Below are 17,407 nucleotides of genomic sequence, written 5' to 3'. Positions count from 1 at the left end.
GCAGCTTTCCTGTATCTGAAGGGAGCCTGCAGGGAAGCTGGAGAGTAACTCTTTGTCAGGAACTGCAGTGATGGCACAAGGGGTAATGGGTTCAAACTGAAAGAGGAGAAATTTAGGTTAGACATTAAGAAGAAATTCTTTACTGTGGGGGGTGGTTAGACACTGGAAGCAGTTGCCCAGGAATTTTGTGGATTCCCCAACCGTGGCAGCATTCAAAGCCTTGAGCAGCTTGGTTTAGTGGGGGGTATCCCTGCCCATGGCAGGAGAGGTGAGATTAGATGATCTTTAAGGCCTATTCTAACTCCTTGACATTCTGTGATTCCATGATTCTAGAATACCAGTCCCCAAAATGCTAAAAAAACCAAATGGAAGTAAGTTGCCATTGCATAATGCTGGGAGCTTGTCAGATCACAAAGGAGTCTATGGCAGTTTGGTGGCTTACGTTTTTTTCCTAAATATCCAAGAAAAATACTTAAAATCTATACCGTGCTGTCCTGTCATTTGCATTACTGCCTATCTGGCCAGCCCTAGGCTCCAGATGGAAGCGTGGCTCTAGGTTCAAGCTGGTGATGTGTGTAATAGCTGATGTGACTGCTGGGAATCTGAATTCTGGGGAGCATGCCTGATGAGAATTGTCACTTGAGCATCTGTTGCTGAAAAAGAAGAACCAAAAATTTGAATCATTGAACATGTTTCACAGGGTAAAGTGTGTAAAAGAAATTATTACTGCAAGAGCAAGAATAATAATTTTGGATTGGAAATTGACATCTGTTTCAAGCTTGAGTTACCCTGTTAGAATGTGGGGTTTTTTTAATGGGAAAACGAGTCGCATCCACTTGAAGGTCAATGTGTCTTTTTTTTTTTCTCTGAGGTAAAAGAAGACAAAATAAAATTACAGCATTAAGTTGTAACATTGGTTGTGGATTGCAAGTCTACTGTGTGTTTTCACCAAATAACCTTGGGAAGGAATTACTCTGTTTTTCTTATTCCACATGCTCTCTCTAGCACCTGAGAAGAAACATACAGAATGTTATTCTACATAGCCAATAAACATTTTTCTAAAGGACATTTTAGTTTTTTGCTAATTAGTCATACTTCTATGCTCTTATGTCTAAGAACCTGCAGCCAGACAGACCTACCTGAATAATAAGTCCAGCTAAAAGGTGATTAAGTGTTGTCTCTGAAAGTCTGAGAGAGCAAAAGGAAAGACACAGGCTCCTCTAGTAACCTGAAACACACATGGAAATGACAGGGAAGTAGTTGCAGCAAGGCTGGAGAAATACTTTGTTCTCTTGCTTCAGTTTTGTGCTGATGAATAAAAATTTGTCCTAAAATGACTTGGTCAAAACACGGTGTTCTCCGTGTGCTGGAAAGCAGGCAGCTGTCTCCTATGTGTGCAAGCAGCTGCTCACTGTTACTGAGCACTCCTCCCGCTGTCACTTGGGCATCTCATGCTTTCCTAGGCTGAGTAGTTGTTTGCTTCCCTGGTTTTAAGAGAGGGAGCAGAGGGAATCCTAACAGGAAATCTTAACAGTCCTCGGGAGTAAAAACAGCCTTTTTGCAAGGAAAAGGAGGTAGACAGATGGGCACAAATGAGAGAGCTTCTCCTATATTCACCCTTTTTTCAGGTCCTTTTTGCACGTTGCTAAGCTGCTGCTCTAGTGAACACTGTCCATAACTTGCAAAAACCATCCCCGGCTTAGCCAGCGGCAATTTACTTTCCCTTGCTGGCATTCAGTTATTTCAGTAATGTGGGCAGTTCTGTCCAGCATCCAAATCTAGCTAACGCCAAACAGTTAATAGGTAAGCCTGGGAAGGAGTCAGATGTTCCTTGTGCACTTTTAAAGTGACTATGGGATAATCGGACTCGGAAAGCAAATGAATAGGTTAGTGTTAAAATTTGGGTTTAAGCAACTGTAGGACAATGGCGATATAATCCCACTGCCCTAAGGATTATAACTATAGCAGGTTTGAGGCAATCCTCCCTTACTAATATTCCACTTCTTTTTTGAAACATGGGGATGATTGTATGTTGCCCCTGCCTCAAATTTTTAACTTCTGCGACACTCCTTCCAATCACCAGTGTTCAAAAAGTCCCCCCCTCTCCTCAGAAAAGGAGGGATGGAATCTGGGGAGGGGGAGGATGAGGTGAGGTTTCAGTGGAAACGGTAGACTGCAAATAAGGGAACTCTTTTGGGTTTTGATTAAACTTGCATCCATTCTAGATTATTGGCCTCTGCTTTCCTGACATTTACCATGAAGGATATGGACAAAAATTAGTGAAAAGCTCTTTCAGAACAGGTTTTTAAATTTAGCTAATGAAAAAAAAAAAAAAAGAGTGCTTGATGGATGCCAGTTCTCCTTTTTCACCGGTGATTTTTCTTGGGCTTAGTTTATATGAATGATTTTACTGAAAACACTCTGATACAAACATTAGCGGGAGAGAAGATATGGATGCTTCATTCCCAGCCATTGAAAGTTCAGATGTTTTTTCAGAAAAAAAAAAAAATGTAGTAAACAGGTTGTCTGGCTTTGATCTTCCTGTACTTTGATGTTTTGCCTGCCAGGTTTAAAAGGTTTATGTGCAATTTGAGTTTGGGTTGGGAAAAAGTAGGACTAGCAACCAGTGAGCAGTTGCATGTGTGAGCTGTAATGCACAGAATTAGACTAGGGACTGTGTGGTGCTAGGGACTACAGTGTAAATGATGGATGAAAACCAAGGGGAAAGCCTTGTAAGTGGTTGTTTCAAAGAAGTTACAAATATAAAAGCATTCTAATGCTTCTGAAATATGTTTGAAAATGCTGATGTCATCATAGAGTAAGTATTGAATTCAGCTGAGGATTCTAACTCAAAATGGAGTGGAATTCCCTATTTTTTAAGCTTGTTTTCCATTAGCTTCATTCCATCACAGGATCAGAGACTAGGCTAGTCTGGAAGGAATGCCTGTAAGACATTTGGTCTGACCTTTTTCCCCACATATACTCTCAGCACCCCGTTACTTGGCTGTGATGTGTTGCTCTATGTCATGCCCAGATCAGCTCTGATCATCTATGAGAGCTGGCGATTCTGCAATAAACTCTGGGCAACCTGTTGGAACATCTGGCCACATGCATTGTGAAGAATATTTTCTTATTATCTATTCAAAATATCTTACTTCACCCATTTCCTCTAATTTGGTTCTGCACCTTGTGGGGAAGGGCTCTGGCCCTATCCCTTCTATAACCATACATCAGGTACTCTGTAAGTAGAGCCCTGTTAACCTCTGTCTTCCAGAGTGAGTGAACCTGACTCTCCCAACCTTTCATTCTATGTCATCAGCTGTGTGCCACTGACCTTCCAGGGGCTCTCTGGACTCCTTCCAGTATGTCAGTGTCTGTCTTGTCTTGGGTTGTCCCAGACTGGACAAAGTATTCCATATGTAGTCTCACAAATGGTAGGAGCGGAAGAATTGCTTCCCTTGTCGTACTAGTGACCTATAATTAGTGCAGGATTATTGACTCTTTGCCCAGTTGTACCCACTTTCTTATTTGTCTCTGCTTTGAGGCTGAGGAGTTGTGTCCTAGTCACTCTTACTATTGCAGCACTCTTGTGTCTTAGTCACTCTTAATAAGGTATGACTTTGAACATCCATCTTTGCTTTACCTGATTTTTTTTCTGTTCTATAACTGAAATAAGATCTCTCAACAAGAAATAACTTTCATGTGTAGTTCTAGTCACATCATCTCTGCATTTGTTTGAACTAGGAACAGATCACAGATTTGAATAGTTTCATAACACTGTGCTGTGGTTTGCTGGCTTGCTTTTGTAATTATTTCTAAAGACTGCTTTCTTTTTTTTCTTTTTTCTGTAACTAATGAAACATCACCATTTTGTCCCTAAGTGCTAACGTTCACTTCAGAGCCTGCCATACAGCTCATTCTAGTACTGGGCTTCCCCCCTCATCTCACCTCACCTCACCTTCCTCTCTTACCTACTTGGAATTTATTTGCCATTTCATTGGCAACTATTCAGTTTCATAATGTCATGCATGCTTTTTTAGTCTGGACTTATCCTGACTTTCCTAAATAACTTGATGTCATCACTAAACTCTAAGCTTGCTCTTCGTCATTTTCCAGTTCACTGTTCAATAGGTTGAAGATTATAGAGCATCTACCAAACCTCAGGAATTATCTCCTTCCTTTGTTTGGAATGGATTGTTTGCTCTTACTGTCTGTTCCGTACCTTCTAGCCAGTAATTCATCCACATCAGGCCTACTTATGTAGATACATAGCTTCTTGTAAGCCTTAAGTGATGAATTTTGCCAAAACCCTTTTTGAAACTGGGGTAAACCAGACTGCCCTCACTGAGATATCTGTCAGAGAACTTTAGCAGACTTCTAGGGCAGAGCTTTATTAAATAGAAACTATGCTGTCTCTTCTCAACAGATCATATTTCTTCAGGTGTCCACTCATATGCTTTATTATAATATTGAGTAGTTAACATTAAAAGTCTTTAGTTGCCTTGATCCCTCAAAATTCTATCAAGATTGGTATCATAGGTGACATACATATCATGCACTTTCAATTAATCCTATTTCATCCTGAAGCTTCATGTATGCTATTGTGGAATTTCTCCTGTGTTTTTTCACCAAACTCTGATATCTTTCCTAGTTAACATTTAAGTGTAGAATAACTTTCCAATTAATAATTGGCAAACAGTTTTCTCCTTTGATGCACACCCTCTTAGTCTTTGCAACATTCCTAAGGTCTCTATTGAGGAATATGTTTGAAACTACATCCCAAGCTCTTTGTTCTTTTATTTAGTTGTAATATAATATTTAACTATGGAACAGAAGTGCATTAAGTGTTCTCCTGTGATATCCAAAATACAATTAGGACTGTGACATGTCTTTAAAGTATTTTATGTACAAGTCTCTGCATTTCAAAATACTCTTGTGTTCCACTGAAATATTTATCTGTTGGGCATCTGGAATACATGGGACCTGATTAACCTTGTAAACTAAAACTATGTGGTAGCTTGGCCATGGCTTTGTGCCAGATGCCCACACAGCCACTCCATAACTCCCCTCCTCAGCTAGGAAGGGGAGAGAAAATATTATGAAAGGCTCGGCAGTCAAGATAAGGACAGGGAGAGATCACTCACCACTTACTGTCATAGGCAAAACATTCAGCTCTGGGAAATTAGTTTAATTACCAATCAAATAATGAGAAATAAAACCAGATCTTAAAACCACCTTCCAACCACCTTTCCCCCACACCTCCATACTTCCCAGGCTTAATTTTACTCCTGATTTCTCATCCTCTTCCTCCCCACAGTGGTTCAGGGGAGCAGGGCATGGCGGCTGCAAGTGAGTTCATCATGCATTTTCTCTGCTGCTCCTTCCTTCTCAGGGGGAGCATTCCTCACACTCTTCCCCTGCTCCAGCATAGGGGTCCCTTTCATGTGGTGCAACCCTTCAGGAGCAGACTGCTCCAGTGTGGGTCCTCTGTGGGGTCACAAGTCCTACCACTAAAGCTGGTCCAGCGTGGGTTTTCCACTAGGTCACAGCCTCATTTGGGCATCCACCTGCTCCAGTGTGGGGTCCTCAGTTGGCTGCAGGTGGATCTCTGCTCCCCCATGGACCTTCTCAGGATGCGGAAGGACAGCTGCCCCACCACGGGCTGCACCATGGGCTGCAGGGATATCACTGCTGCAGTGACTGGAGCAACTCCTCCCTTCCCTCTGCACTGACCTTGGTGTCAGCAGTGTTGTTTTTCCCTCATGTTCTCACTCCTGTCTCCCACCTGCTGTTGCACAGCAGTTTTTTTCCCCTTCCTACATGTATTATCCCAGAGGTGCTATCACCATCACTGATGTGCTAGGCCTTGGCCAGCAGCAAGTCTGTGTTGGAGCTGGCAGGCATTGGCTCTGTAGACATAGGGAAAGCTTCTGGCAGCTTTTCACAAAACCACCCCTGCAGTTCCCCTTTCTTCCCCTTGCTGCTACCAGAACCTTGCCATGCAAGCCCAATACAAGGTGCATAATACCAGGCGGCATAAGATTAAAAATTTAACACAAGTGACAAAAATATATGAGTGTTGATGCTGCTTCTTATTCAAAAATGCTAGTGTTTGGGACTTTTTTTCCCTCACTGCTAGAGGTTATGCTTCTTAATGCCTGTGTACTTTTAAAGCTTAATGAGTAGAACTCAACAATGAATTAATGTGTGGAAGAATAATGCCTCAAATTTATATTTTTTTGTAATAGAGCTCATGATCAGGAATCTCTAATATCTCCCACATCAGATATTTCTTTTTGTTTGGTAAAAGTGTGCAAGGACGGTAGTAAAAATTATAAGCTCAAATGCAATGTTATTCTTTTCTGAATCAAGGTTTTATAGAATTGAGCTAATGTAGCAGTTATATACACTTATTTTAGCAATTATAATTATTTATATGTCTTGAATTATTAGAAAGAATAGTATTTCTGATTTAACTGCTTAGGACTTGGGACAACAGAGTTTACAGAAGAAAATGTATGGGTCAACAACTATGGTCAAAGCCAGTTAAGCCACTTAAAAAAGTATTTTTAGCCCAGAAATAGTACTGTATGGCAATCTCATAAAATATTTATGCAACAATTTATAGGTGTTTAACGCCAAACTATGCTGATCTTCTTGTCTGTGTAATCACACCATGTAGAAGATCAGTAAGAATAATTGATTTTCATGGATCTAATTTTGGAGCTAATTGTATCCTGTAATCTCTTGGATGGCATTACCTGTTTGATTATATGTGGTGGAGAGTTGATAATGACTTTATAGGTTTAGTTCCACTCTTTGGTGAACTTTTTGTGAGAGCAGGCCAAGCAGGCCAGCAACCTTTTTGAATCTAGCATTTGTTTAGAGTTTTTGAAGCAGGCAAGCTAATACAGGAGTTGCCATTATCGAGGAAGAATCAAAATTACTGTGAATCAGCAAGTTTGGACATTTTGGCTTTATTTGTAGAAAGAGGGATCTAATTAAAAACATTAGGTGCAATGTTAGGTTTAGTAAACTGAGAAGTTCCTAGAGAGGTAAATGACTAAGTAGAGAAAACTGGACACTGGCACTGTACCTAGACATCTGAATGTTGTAGCATGGATGGGGAAATATTCTCTTAGAAGGCAGGGTGTAAGAAAGAAGGGAAATTTCTTTCACAATGCAGAATAGATAGTCTTATTTATATGGAATTGTGCAGAGTGCATGCAAGAGCCTTCCTTATGACTGAGAAAACAGAACTTGAAGATGGAATTTCATCCAAGCCTACTGTTTTTTAATTCTAACGCATTCAAATGAGAGGATGTTTCACAGTCACAGAATGGGTCAGGTTGGAAGGGACCACAGTGGGTCATCTGGTCCAACCTCCCTGCTCAAGCAGAGTCATCCATGTTCCCTAGATGGCACAGGACTGTGTTCAGACACTTCTTGAATATCTCCAGTGAGGGAGACTCCACAACCTCTCTGGGCAATCTACCCCAGTGCACAGTCACCTGCATATAAAGAAGTCCTTCCTCATGTTCAGGTGGAGCTTCCTGTGCATCAGGTTTCTGCCTCTTGTCCTACTGCTTGGCACTTAGAAAAGCCCAACTCCATCCTCTTGACACTCTCCCTTCAGACACTTATCAACACTGATAAGACTCCACCTCAGTTCTCTTCTCAAGGCTGAACAGGCCCAGTTCCCTCAGTTTCCTCATGATAGAGATGCTCAAGTCCTGTAATCATCTTTTTCACCCTCTGCTGGACCTGCTTTAGGAGCTCTATGTTTTGTACTGAGAAGCCCAGAACTGGACACAGCACTCCAGAAGTGGATTCACCAGGGCTAAGCAGAAATGCAGGATCACCTCCCTCGACCTGCAATGCTATTTCTAATGCACCCCAGGATACCATTGGCCTTCTTAGTCATAAAGACACACTGTGGGCTCATGGACAGTTTGTTGTCCATCAGGATTCTCAGGTCCTACTCCACAGAGCTGCTTTCCAGCAGGTCAGGTCCCAGCCTGTCCTGGTGCATAAGGTGGTATTCTCCAGGGGCAGGACCCTGAATTTGCCCTTGTTGAATTTCAGAGAGTTTTTTGTCCATCTCTGCAGCCTGCCAACGTCCTTCTGAAGGGCTGCATGGTGTTCTGGGGTATTGGTCACTTCTCCCAGATTTGTTTTATGACTTCAGAATTAGACATGCCATCACCTTTCTGTGTATTGAAGTGAGACTGACTGGCTGGTCAGTCCCTTGAGTCCTCTTTCTTGCCATTTATTTTTTTAATACTGGGTTGACATTTGCTTTCTTTCAGCCCTCAGGTACATCTCCTGATCTCCATGATCTTTCAAAGGTGATTGCTAGCAGCCTTGATATGATGTCCACCTGCTCACTTCAGGATTCATGGATGCATCTCATCAAGGCATATCGACTTGTGATGGACTATGTGATGTCAGGTTTGCCTAGGTGTTCTCTGACCAAATCCTCCTTGACTAAGGGCACGTCTTCTCCTGATGTTAGTCTGCCTTTGTCTCCAGGGTCAGAGATCCATGAGGGCTGGTCTTGTTAGTGATACAAAGAAGGCATTCAGCAAGGGACACCCCCTCCATTTAGTAACAGTCCCACATTATCCTTTGGTTTCCTTTTGTTATTGATGTATTTGAAAAAGCCCTTCTTTTCCTCCACATCCTTGGCCAGATTTAATTCCAGATGGGCCTTGGCTTTACTTGCCTATTTCTGCTTACTCTGACAACCTCTCCATATTCAAAGTGACCTGACCCTACTTCCATCTAGTATATACTTCCCATGATTTCTTGCTCCTCAGGATGCATTGTTCTTGAGCCTGGAGGAAGTGATCCTTGGATATTGACCAGCTCTCTTGGACCCCTTTTCCCTTCAAGGCCTGTTCCTATGGGATTCTTCCAAAACGTCCCTGTAGTGGCTAAAGTTAGCTCTTCTGAAGTCCATGGATGTAATCTTACTTGCTGCCCCCCTTCCTCCTCACCTGTTACTGAACCCCACAATCTTGTGACTACAGCCAAGGCTGCACCCAACCTTCACATCTCCAAAAAAGCTTTCCTTTCCTGTTTGTTTCTGAATTGAGCAGTGCACCATTCCTTGTGGATCCTCCACTACCTGTGTCAGGAAGTTGTCATCAGAGCTTTCTAGGGCCCCCCTGGCCTGTTTGTGCTTTGCTGTGTAGTTTTCCAGCGGATGTCAGGGTGGTTGAAGTCCTGACATGAACAAGGGCATGTGACTTTGAGGCTGCTGTAATTACCTGTAGAAGGGCTAACCCACTTGGCCCTCCCAGTCAGGGAACCTGGAGCAAACACACAGAGTGTCAGCCTGACTTGTCTGCACTTTTATCCTGACCCATAAGCTCTGGACTCGCTCATCATCCACCCTGAGACAGAGTTCCAAGTGTTGCCTCTCAGAGAGGGCAACTCCACCACCGTGCCTTCCTGGTCTGTCTCTCCTTAGCCATGTGTATCCCTTCATGGCAGCATTCCATGGTGGGTGCTATCCCACCACATCTCTGTAACTGCAGTGAGGTCACTGCACACTCTCACTCCTCCTCGTTTCCCTACTGCGGGTTGGTGTACAGGCATTTAACAGTATTTAATATTCCAGTGGGGGTCCAGAGGGATACTCCATAGTCCTGTGTAGTGTTTGTGGTTCTGTCTGCTTGTACTTCATTTAAATATCTCCTCTTAAGCCTCCTTTTGCTACTAGATTGGTTACTACAGTTCTCCCCTTTCCTAAACCTCTGGCAAGTCTGGCCCTGTCTCTGTTCCTATCCCCCTTATTGTTTGTCAGCTGCTAAATATCAGGAGTGTGATTCCTGTCTGCCCAAGGAGATGTGTGTGTGTGGGTGTCAGGGAGCAAAGGAAAATTTTTTATGCAAGAACTTTTATGCAAGAAAAAAGGAAATAACACCTGGGCTAAACTCCTCTTGAGCTCATCAGAAGTACTGTTCCCAGGAACTTGGGTTGTCTGATGAGCGCCTACTTTTTTACAAACACCTCAGAAAATTATTTTTCTTGCCTGAATAACCCAAGTGGAACAATGTTTTTGTTATCAAACTTTCAAAGAAATTACTGACCTGAATTGCTGCCAGGATGGAAAATTACTATGACTTAAGCCAGCTCTCTTGCAAACCTATAAACATTAGTCCTAAGTGGGACCCTGTGAACTCTCCAGGACCACAGTGGGCTGCAATTAGCAGCCTCTTTCTGAGTGGGGCCTCTCAGGCCCCAAATTTGCTATATTTGGAGCCACTGACAGACCTTGGGTGATACCTCTGCTGCCTGAGCTTCAACCCTTCACCACTTGAAAAGATGCAAAGGCATCCAACACATGCTGAACTCAAGGGGGATTTTTCACAGGCACATACTCCTTTAGGTCTGTGTGTGTGCAAGTGTGAATATGCCATAGAAAATTTACTATGAATACTGGTCTCTTAGATTTTTAAATATGTTAGATTAGTAAGTTAGGCCTGTGAGCCACAGCTCTGCTTGCGGTAAATTCTGTAGAATATTTTGTTGTTTGAATTAGGCTATCAATTTAGTGCTCTTAAGCATGGTTTAAATCTCTGGGTCTAAACCACTGGTCACTTCTGGGACTAAGTTTGGAAAAGGGGTCCACTCTAAACCTTGTGACTCAATAGGTGGGTTCTCCCTCATCCTTTTTATCCTTATCCTATCCTATTCTTACCCTTTTTCCATCCCCCAGCCTCCACGTAAGTTTTAGATTTTAGATTTAGGTTGATTGGTTTTTGATTTTAGTCTAATTTTCCTCTGTTTGCTTTAACCATCTAGTAAGCAGTAGGGCAAACCTTTAAAAAAATTTTGTCACGCTTTCACTTTAATATTAAACCTGCTTTGGCTGGTGCCTTTTAGCTGGTGATTCTTTGAGCAACCTGGGACAGTTGTTTGTGAGAGGTGGAGAGCAAGAATAATGAGAAGACTTCCTCCCTGTTCCCTCTCCAACCCCAATTTCTTCATAAAGACCAGGTAAATTCATACTACAGTGGAACCACTCGGTGTATAGTTCACTTCCTTGGATCACTGCTGCCCTCTCCTGCTGGCTTCCCATGGCTGTTGTGGCATGGGGATTTTTTGTATTGCACCAAAGGCCTTGTGTGTGTTCCGATGTTATGGGAGGTTGTGGAATGAAATGCAGTGATGTTATAGGGCTGGGCTGCACAAAGAATTAATTTTATTGAGGACAGTGCTGTCATAGGTGGTTGGTACCCTTTTGTACTTCAAAGAGTTGTAAATTATGTGTAGTGCATATGCTGTGTGAAAGACTGTCAGCACTGAAAAAGCAGACACTGTTCTGGCCATGTTTCTGTAAAATGGACTTGGGCCAGCATGACTGGCAGTGCTGTAGTGTGCCTGTGTTGGGCATTTGAGCTGTTGCAGACCTGTGAGTACATGTAATGCCTCAGAAATGTGGGGCTGGAAACCTGGGTTTCTGATGCAACACTTCTGAGGGGAAGCAATTTCCTCTGCATAGCTTCTCTAATTATTAAGAATTCTGGCACCCTCACAAATGGTCGTATTGTATTACAAGGCACAGGGAAAGTGCTAGACAGAAGCCTGAAGATGTAGGAGGAATTTAGGTATGGCCAGCTAAGTCCAGAGGAGAGCCACAAAGATGATTAGAGGGATGGAGCACCTCTTTTATGAAGACAGCCCGGGAAAGTTGGGATTGTTCTACCTGGTTAGAACTCCAGGGAGGCTTTAGAGCAGCCTTCCAGTACCTACAAGAGAGCTGGAGCAGATTTTTTAAGGGCATGTAATAATAGAGATAGGGGTAATTGCTTCAAAATTCCTTGAAAAAGGGCAGGTTTAGATTAGATATTAGAAATTCTTTACTGTGAGGGTGGTGAGGCACTGGCACAGGCTGCCCAGAGAAGCTGTGGATGCCCTGTATCTGGAAGTGTTCAAAGCCAGGCTGGATGGAGCCCTGAGCAACCAGGTCTAGTGGAAGGTGTCCCTGCCCACAGCAAGGGGATTGGAACTAAATGATCTTTAAGGTCCCTTCCAACCCAAACCATTCCACAATTAGATGACTTAAGGGGATGCTAAGATGAAGCTGTACAATTTTATTTCCATTGCAGCTGACATTATTCCCAGGCCTCACTGCATGGTTTCTGCCCAGCCTTGTGCTCTTGCAGGGTGCCTGCCTGGTGGGCTCCTGGGCTCTCCTTGGTGTGGCTGTATTCCACCAGGTGCAGTCCAGCAGTCTCAAGGCTGCAGGAATCCAATGCGTGCTCCCAGAAGGTTTTTGACAGAGTTGGTGTAACTACCAGGGGTAACCACCATCTTCCAAAAGGGAATGAGTGCCAGTTCCACAACTGGGGTCAGTTCCAAGCACATGGGTAGGATTTCCAGTTCCAAACTCAGGTGTGTCTATTATGTTGCAATTATTTTGATAATCTGTGCATTTGATCTGTTGAGTATCAACAATTACAAATTTTTTCTCTTTGCCTCAGTTATTGGACTAAGATTTGCATGGCAGGTTGATAGACTTGGCATGAATGAAGAAGAGAAGCTCTTAATTACAGTGATGTAGTGACAGGCACTTCTGTGTACTGACCAAGAGCAAACATCCCTCCCAATGGCTGAGAGCATTAAGAAGTCAGTCAGGAAGCAAATGAATCAAGTAGTGGTGTCTGCTTCTCAAGACTGTGACCCTCTACAAGAGTGTCATCTTGTGTATTCCTGAGTTGTTAACCAGTTACTGATTATGATGATGTGCATGGACTTCTCTGAGCATGTTTACACACAGGCAAAATCAAACTTCTTTGCTTGCTGGCTGAAAGCATAAATTGTGCCATTCCAAGGATGCCTTTTTAGGAGCAGCTAAATTCTTTCTAAACAACTTGCATATAGGGGAAAAAAAAGTCAGTCTCAGATACTGGGTGTGTAACTATACATACCGAAGTTGTAGTTTCTTTCATTCTTCTTGTCTTCCTTAATTTAAGTTCACCTTTTCTGGGAGGGTGGGGATATGAAATTACTAGTGTGATTTAGCAAGTCTTTAGGGACTGAGGGGTGGTGTCACAGATGGAGTGACTAGAAGTATCTGGCAGTGGGAGGAGGGTGGAGGATTTCTCAGAGCAAGCCTTATAGTCTACAAAGGCTATGCACAGTATAAGGGCAGTGCATGCTGCACTGCCACGATGTGACTGGCTAATAAAAACAAGCCATCTTTTTCATCAGGGCTACATAAATAGCAAAAGCTTCATTTGCACATTTCCTGTGGCATGATATTGCTCAGCAGTCCTTCCCTCTTTGTGTGTAAAGACACATTGCATGGACAAGGGCACCTGCCCCAGAACAACATACAGCACATGCACCTTTCCAAGTAAAAGCGCGCGCACACACACACACACACACACACACACACACACACACATATGTAGCCTGTGCTGTAGGTTTGCCTCCTGAGAAGACAGGAAATTAGGATTTTCTTGCAAGTCTGACTCAGCAGGAAATAGAGACAGAGCACATTAGCACATTACATGTATTTTCTTTATTGCTGGACTTTTTTTCCCTGTAAGTAGGCATGATTCCTTAAAGGCTGAGGTTTTTAACAACAGTAAGGTTTTTCAGGTTTCTTTTTTTTTCTTTTTTTTGCTGTGGACAAAAAGATACCTTTGAACAAAGTTTTGCCTTATATTACAGTATTTCTGTACAAAAATAAAAGTCCAAAATCAAATTATTATTAGCCGATATTCCCCAATTTATTTACAGGGTACTGTCAAGAACCTTTATCAGGCAACCAGGTAAAATAGAGAACTCTATATTAAAGCAGTTGCATTGTATAACGTTGCCTTCTCTAGTCAACTCTGAAGGGCTCTGGCCTTTGGCAGTCAGTCTGGGTTGAAGAGTCCAGCCAGAAGTATAAAACAGTGATGTCTTTAAAAAAAAAATTAACATTAAAAACTCAAGCTGACATTATGGAGAACTGAACTGATAACTGTATTTCCATATTAGGGTAGTCTATAAATATTCTCAGCTACATCTCTCTTTATCATACAGCAGATACAGAATGCAGACTTCTGCTACTTATAGGGTAATACATATTTGCAAAAGTAAAATCAATGTATGAAAATTTTGGAAATTACTTGTTAATAAAACTGCTTATAAAGTAACCATACAATTGTAACAACTATAACTCTGAACTATTAAAATGTACAGAAAGACTGTTTACACCATTGCACATACTTATTCCCTTTGCTTCAAAAGACTTGTGAAACACAGAATAAAATTTGTCAAATTTTACTGACAGCTCAAATATGCATGCACAGTGTGCACATCCATGGAAGCAAGGGGAAACAAAGTGTTGGCACATCCATCAGGAAAGCTGCCAGCAGCGCTCCAAAAAAATATACCTTGCTCTTCTTCCCTACCCCTTCCCACCTGTATACAGGCCAGTAGATTAGTGCAGAAAGCATGAATATAACTTTGTTTTCAGTGTTCTGAGAGGACAAAGGAAATCCTCTTGACTTTCATCAGCAATTTTAGGTCAATGCAAGTCAGGCTTAATATTGTAAGGCACTTATTACTGCTTGTATTGCAGTGGATTGAGTCTTAAGGCATTTGTTACATCAACTGAAGGTAATAATGCTTTGGAAAGTTTTGAATGAGTCAGCAGTTGTAGTATGTGACAATTTCAGCTGATTTTCCCCTTCCCCCCGTGGTCTTTCTAAAACATTGAAGATATTTTCCATTGAAGCTCTGGTTCTTGGTTTGCTTGTCAACAAAGGTGATCAATGTCCCCAGGTCGTACTGAGGCCAAGGAGTGATATAGTCTATTTAGGGTGCAGTAGAACTGGTTTTATTTTCACCTGGAGCTGCCCTGACTTCCATGACTACTCACAGATCGAGAGGTGCTGTAGCGTTTTTTCACGATCATACTGATGTAAGCTTTCATCAGCTTTGCAACATCAACCACCTGCCAAGAGCATGAAGAGCACAGTTCTTAAGGTAAGGTAACAGTATAGGAATGAATTTCTTTGGACACTTAACAGTGTAAAACTGTCAAGCTTTCAACAAAACCCTTTTGCAGCTAAACAAATAAAAATACCCAGCACTTCTGTCTATGTCATTCTGTCTTCCCTTTAGCTTTACAGGGATCTTGAACAAATCTCCAACATTTCCAGCCCTTCAAGAATTGCTAAGTAGCCTTGCTATCAGAAAAGGAAGACCACAACAACAAAACTACCTTACTCTTACCTCACTAGTTTCAAAAAGCAGTTCTCTTTCATCCACCACGATCTTGTAGGTGTTGGCAAGTGGAGCACCAAATGACAAGATATGTTCATATTGGAACACCTCCAGAGGCCTTCCTTCCCCACGCTTGTAGACAGAAACTGCATCAGCACTGACTCCAAGCCACAACTCCTGTGGGAATCCCCCTTCTTTGCACTAGATAAGAAAAAGTAAATTAACAGCAAGGGGAACAGTGGGAGCACACAACACTTACTGTTGATGTTTTTGTCTGTAACCATTTGTCAAAAGGTGTGCATTGCTTGTCCTTCTTTAAACGTAGCCCTTTATACTTCCTATACTTGTTTGTAACCTGTCAGAATAGCATTCTGTCCCTCTGTTTTACGGTTAACTGGTGGATTTAAATAGCTACAGTGCTTGCCAATGGAGTAGGCTTTTAATAGCTCAAAGTTTATTGCATCAGCTGTCTGAGCATTGTGATACTGTATTTATGGTTTCACTGCTCTGGAATGAAATCATCACCTATACAGTGTAAGCTGTAGTTTGAGTGTTCATATGGTCTTACCTCTACGTCAAAGAGTGTTGAACCATAGCCAGGCCATTCCTTAATCAAAGCCATGTACTTTGCCATGGCCTGCTCCTGATTCATCCTCTGGAGTTTTTTCCATTTGTCAATAATACTAGTCCTGCAAGCTGAGATTTCCTCTTTGACCCACATGTCTAACATCTGATCCTCCTCAACCTTCTGTTTGCTGACTGAGCCACTGCGGAAACTCCTCCGCAGTGTTCCTTCAAGAAAGCTGGCTCGTTTCTTCTCGGCCTTCTCTGATGCAGTAAATGTTTTGGTCGACTGTGTAATCCTAGACTTCAGCTTTTGCAAGGGATAGACTTCCTCCAGTTCTGGTATGGTGGTGTGCACAGTGTAATCTCCCTGAAGGTACTGAAGACGCAAAGCTGCAAGGACCTGGAGGGTTTCCTCAGGAGCAGGATAATGTCCTTTAATCACTGCTTCATGAGCCTGTCAAAGGGAAAAAAGGTAGCTTTTTATAAAGCAGCCTTTGAAAGAAATATGAGAAACAAGGGGAGTAGATTTACTCCCAGGCAAACCCAGGACCTGAAATAAACGATCCATTAAATAAATCAAGTGGGGTAAATGTCTTGGCAAATTTAAACTGGATAAGACTGGGTTTACCAGAAGAACTGCAAGGCAACTGAGTAACCTGCTAAATGGGAATTACTTTTACTAGGACAGCTTTTAGTGAACTCCCATATCTAAGAGTAACTGAACTGTGAAAAAGGAAAATAAAATGTAAAGGGAAGAAAACAGTATCTAAACAGATCTAAATCTGATTGAGAAGAAGCCATCTATGTTCAAGGGCACTAAGAAGAAATGGATCTCCAGTTTTGTTTACTGCTATCAATAATCCGGCTGTCAAAGCTGATGTTTCCAGCCAAACAAGCCAAAATCTACGACAGCTTTGTAATTTTACTGAGGGGAAACAGTACATCTTCAATGGATCCCAGATCAAGGTAGTACAACATCTACGTATTACTGTGCTCTGTAGAATCAGGGATGAGATTCTGAACCAAGAAGACTTTCAAAATCCAAGCTCTCTGCACACTCATTCAAACATGTGAAAATGTGCAGCAGCTAGGTTTTTTTCTTTCGTATGACAGTAGTAGAGAAAACAAAAACACACGTCAAGTCTGGAGATCTAGGAATTGCATGTTTAGTAAACACAGAGATAACTCACAGCTAAGTAACAACTAGCTTGTTTAGGTGTACGAAATGTGCCTTTAAACATGCAAAATTATTTACCTGAGATTGTACACATGCAGAAAAAAGAGCTGTCTTTTAGAAATGGAAGGAGAGTATTTTAATGAGGAAGAAGAGCTAAGAGATTTTCTTCAGTGCATAATGATTATTAAAGGATTCAGACTTTAAAATAAGGGAGACTGCAGAGTTAAAACTGATGACAAAAGGGAATTTTCATAATTGCCTGAAAAAAGTTGATGACTGACATCAAAAGCAGATAATTAAAAAAAATAGAACAGATTTGATGTTAGAATGTAATGTTACCTCTTCAAGGTATTGCTGTAATATTGCTGGTAGGGATTGTATGTCATGCTTTATAACAAATACTACTGGTTTTGGCAAGACATAAAGTAT

The 17,407-nt window shown here is 41.9% G+C and overlaps 1 protein-coding gene across 1 annotated transcript in view; it reads right to left on the bottom strand.

Annotated features, from left to right (window-relative positions):
* Positions 1–14,851: 14,851 nt before the first annotated feature.
* Positions 14,852–17,407, bottom strand: part of MYO10 (myosin X) — an 89,203-nt gene continuing 86,647 nt past the window's right edge. Inside the window, exons 37-39 of the mRNA XM_062499623.1 lie at positions 15,803–16,255; positions 15,244–15,435; positions 14,852–14,962 (exon numbers count right to left, since the gene is read on the bottom strand). Coding sequence (XP_062355607.1) covers positions 14,852–14,962; positions 15,244–15,435; positions 15,803–16,255 — 756 coding nt within the window. The remainder of the gene's footprint in view (positions 14,963–15,243; positions 15,436–15,802; positions 16,256–17,407) is intronic.

The sequence above is a fragment of the Cinclus cinclus genome, chromosome 1 (genome assembly GCF_963662255.1).
Source record: "Cinclus cinclus chromosome 1, bCinCin1.1, whole genome shotgun sequence".
In the NCBI taxonomy this organism is placed as follows: Eukaryota; Metazoa; Chordata; class Aves; order Passeriformes; family Cinclidae; genus Cinclus; species Cinclus cinclus.
The sequence above is the reverse complement of the archived record's forward strand: the minus strand, read 5'-3'. Positions and strand labels throughout refer to the sequence as shown.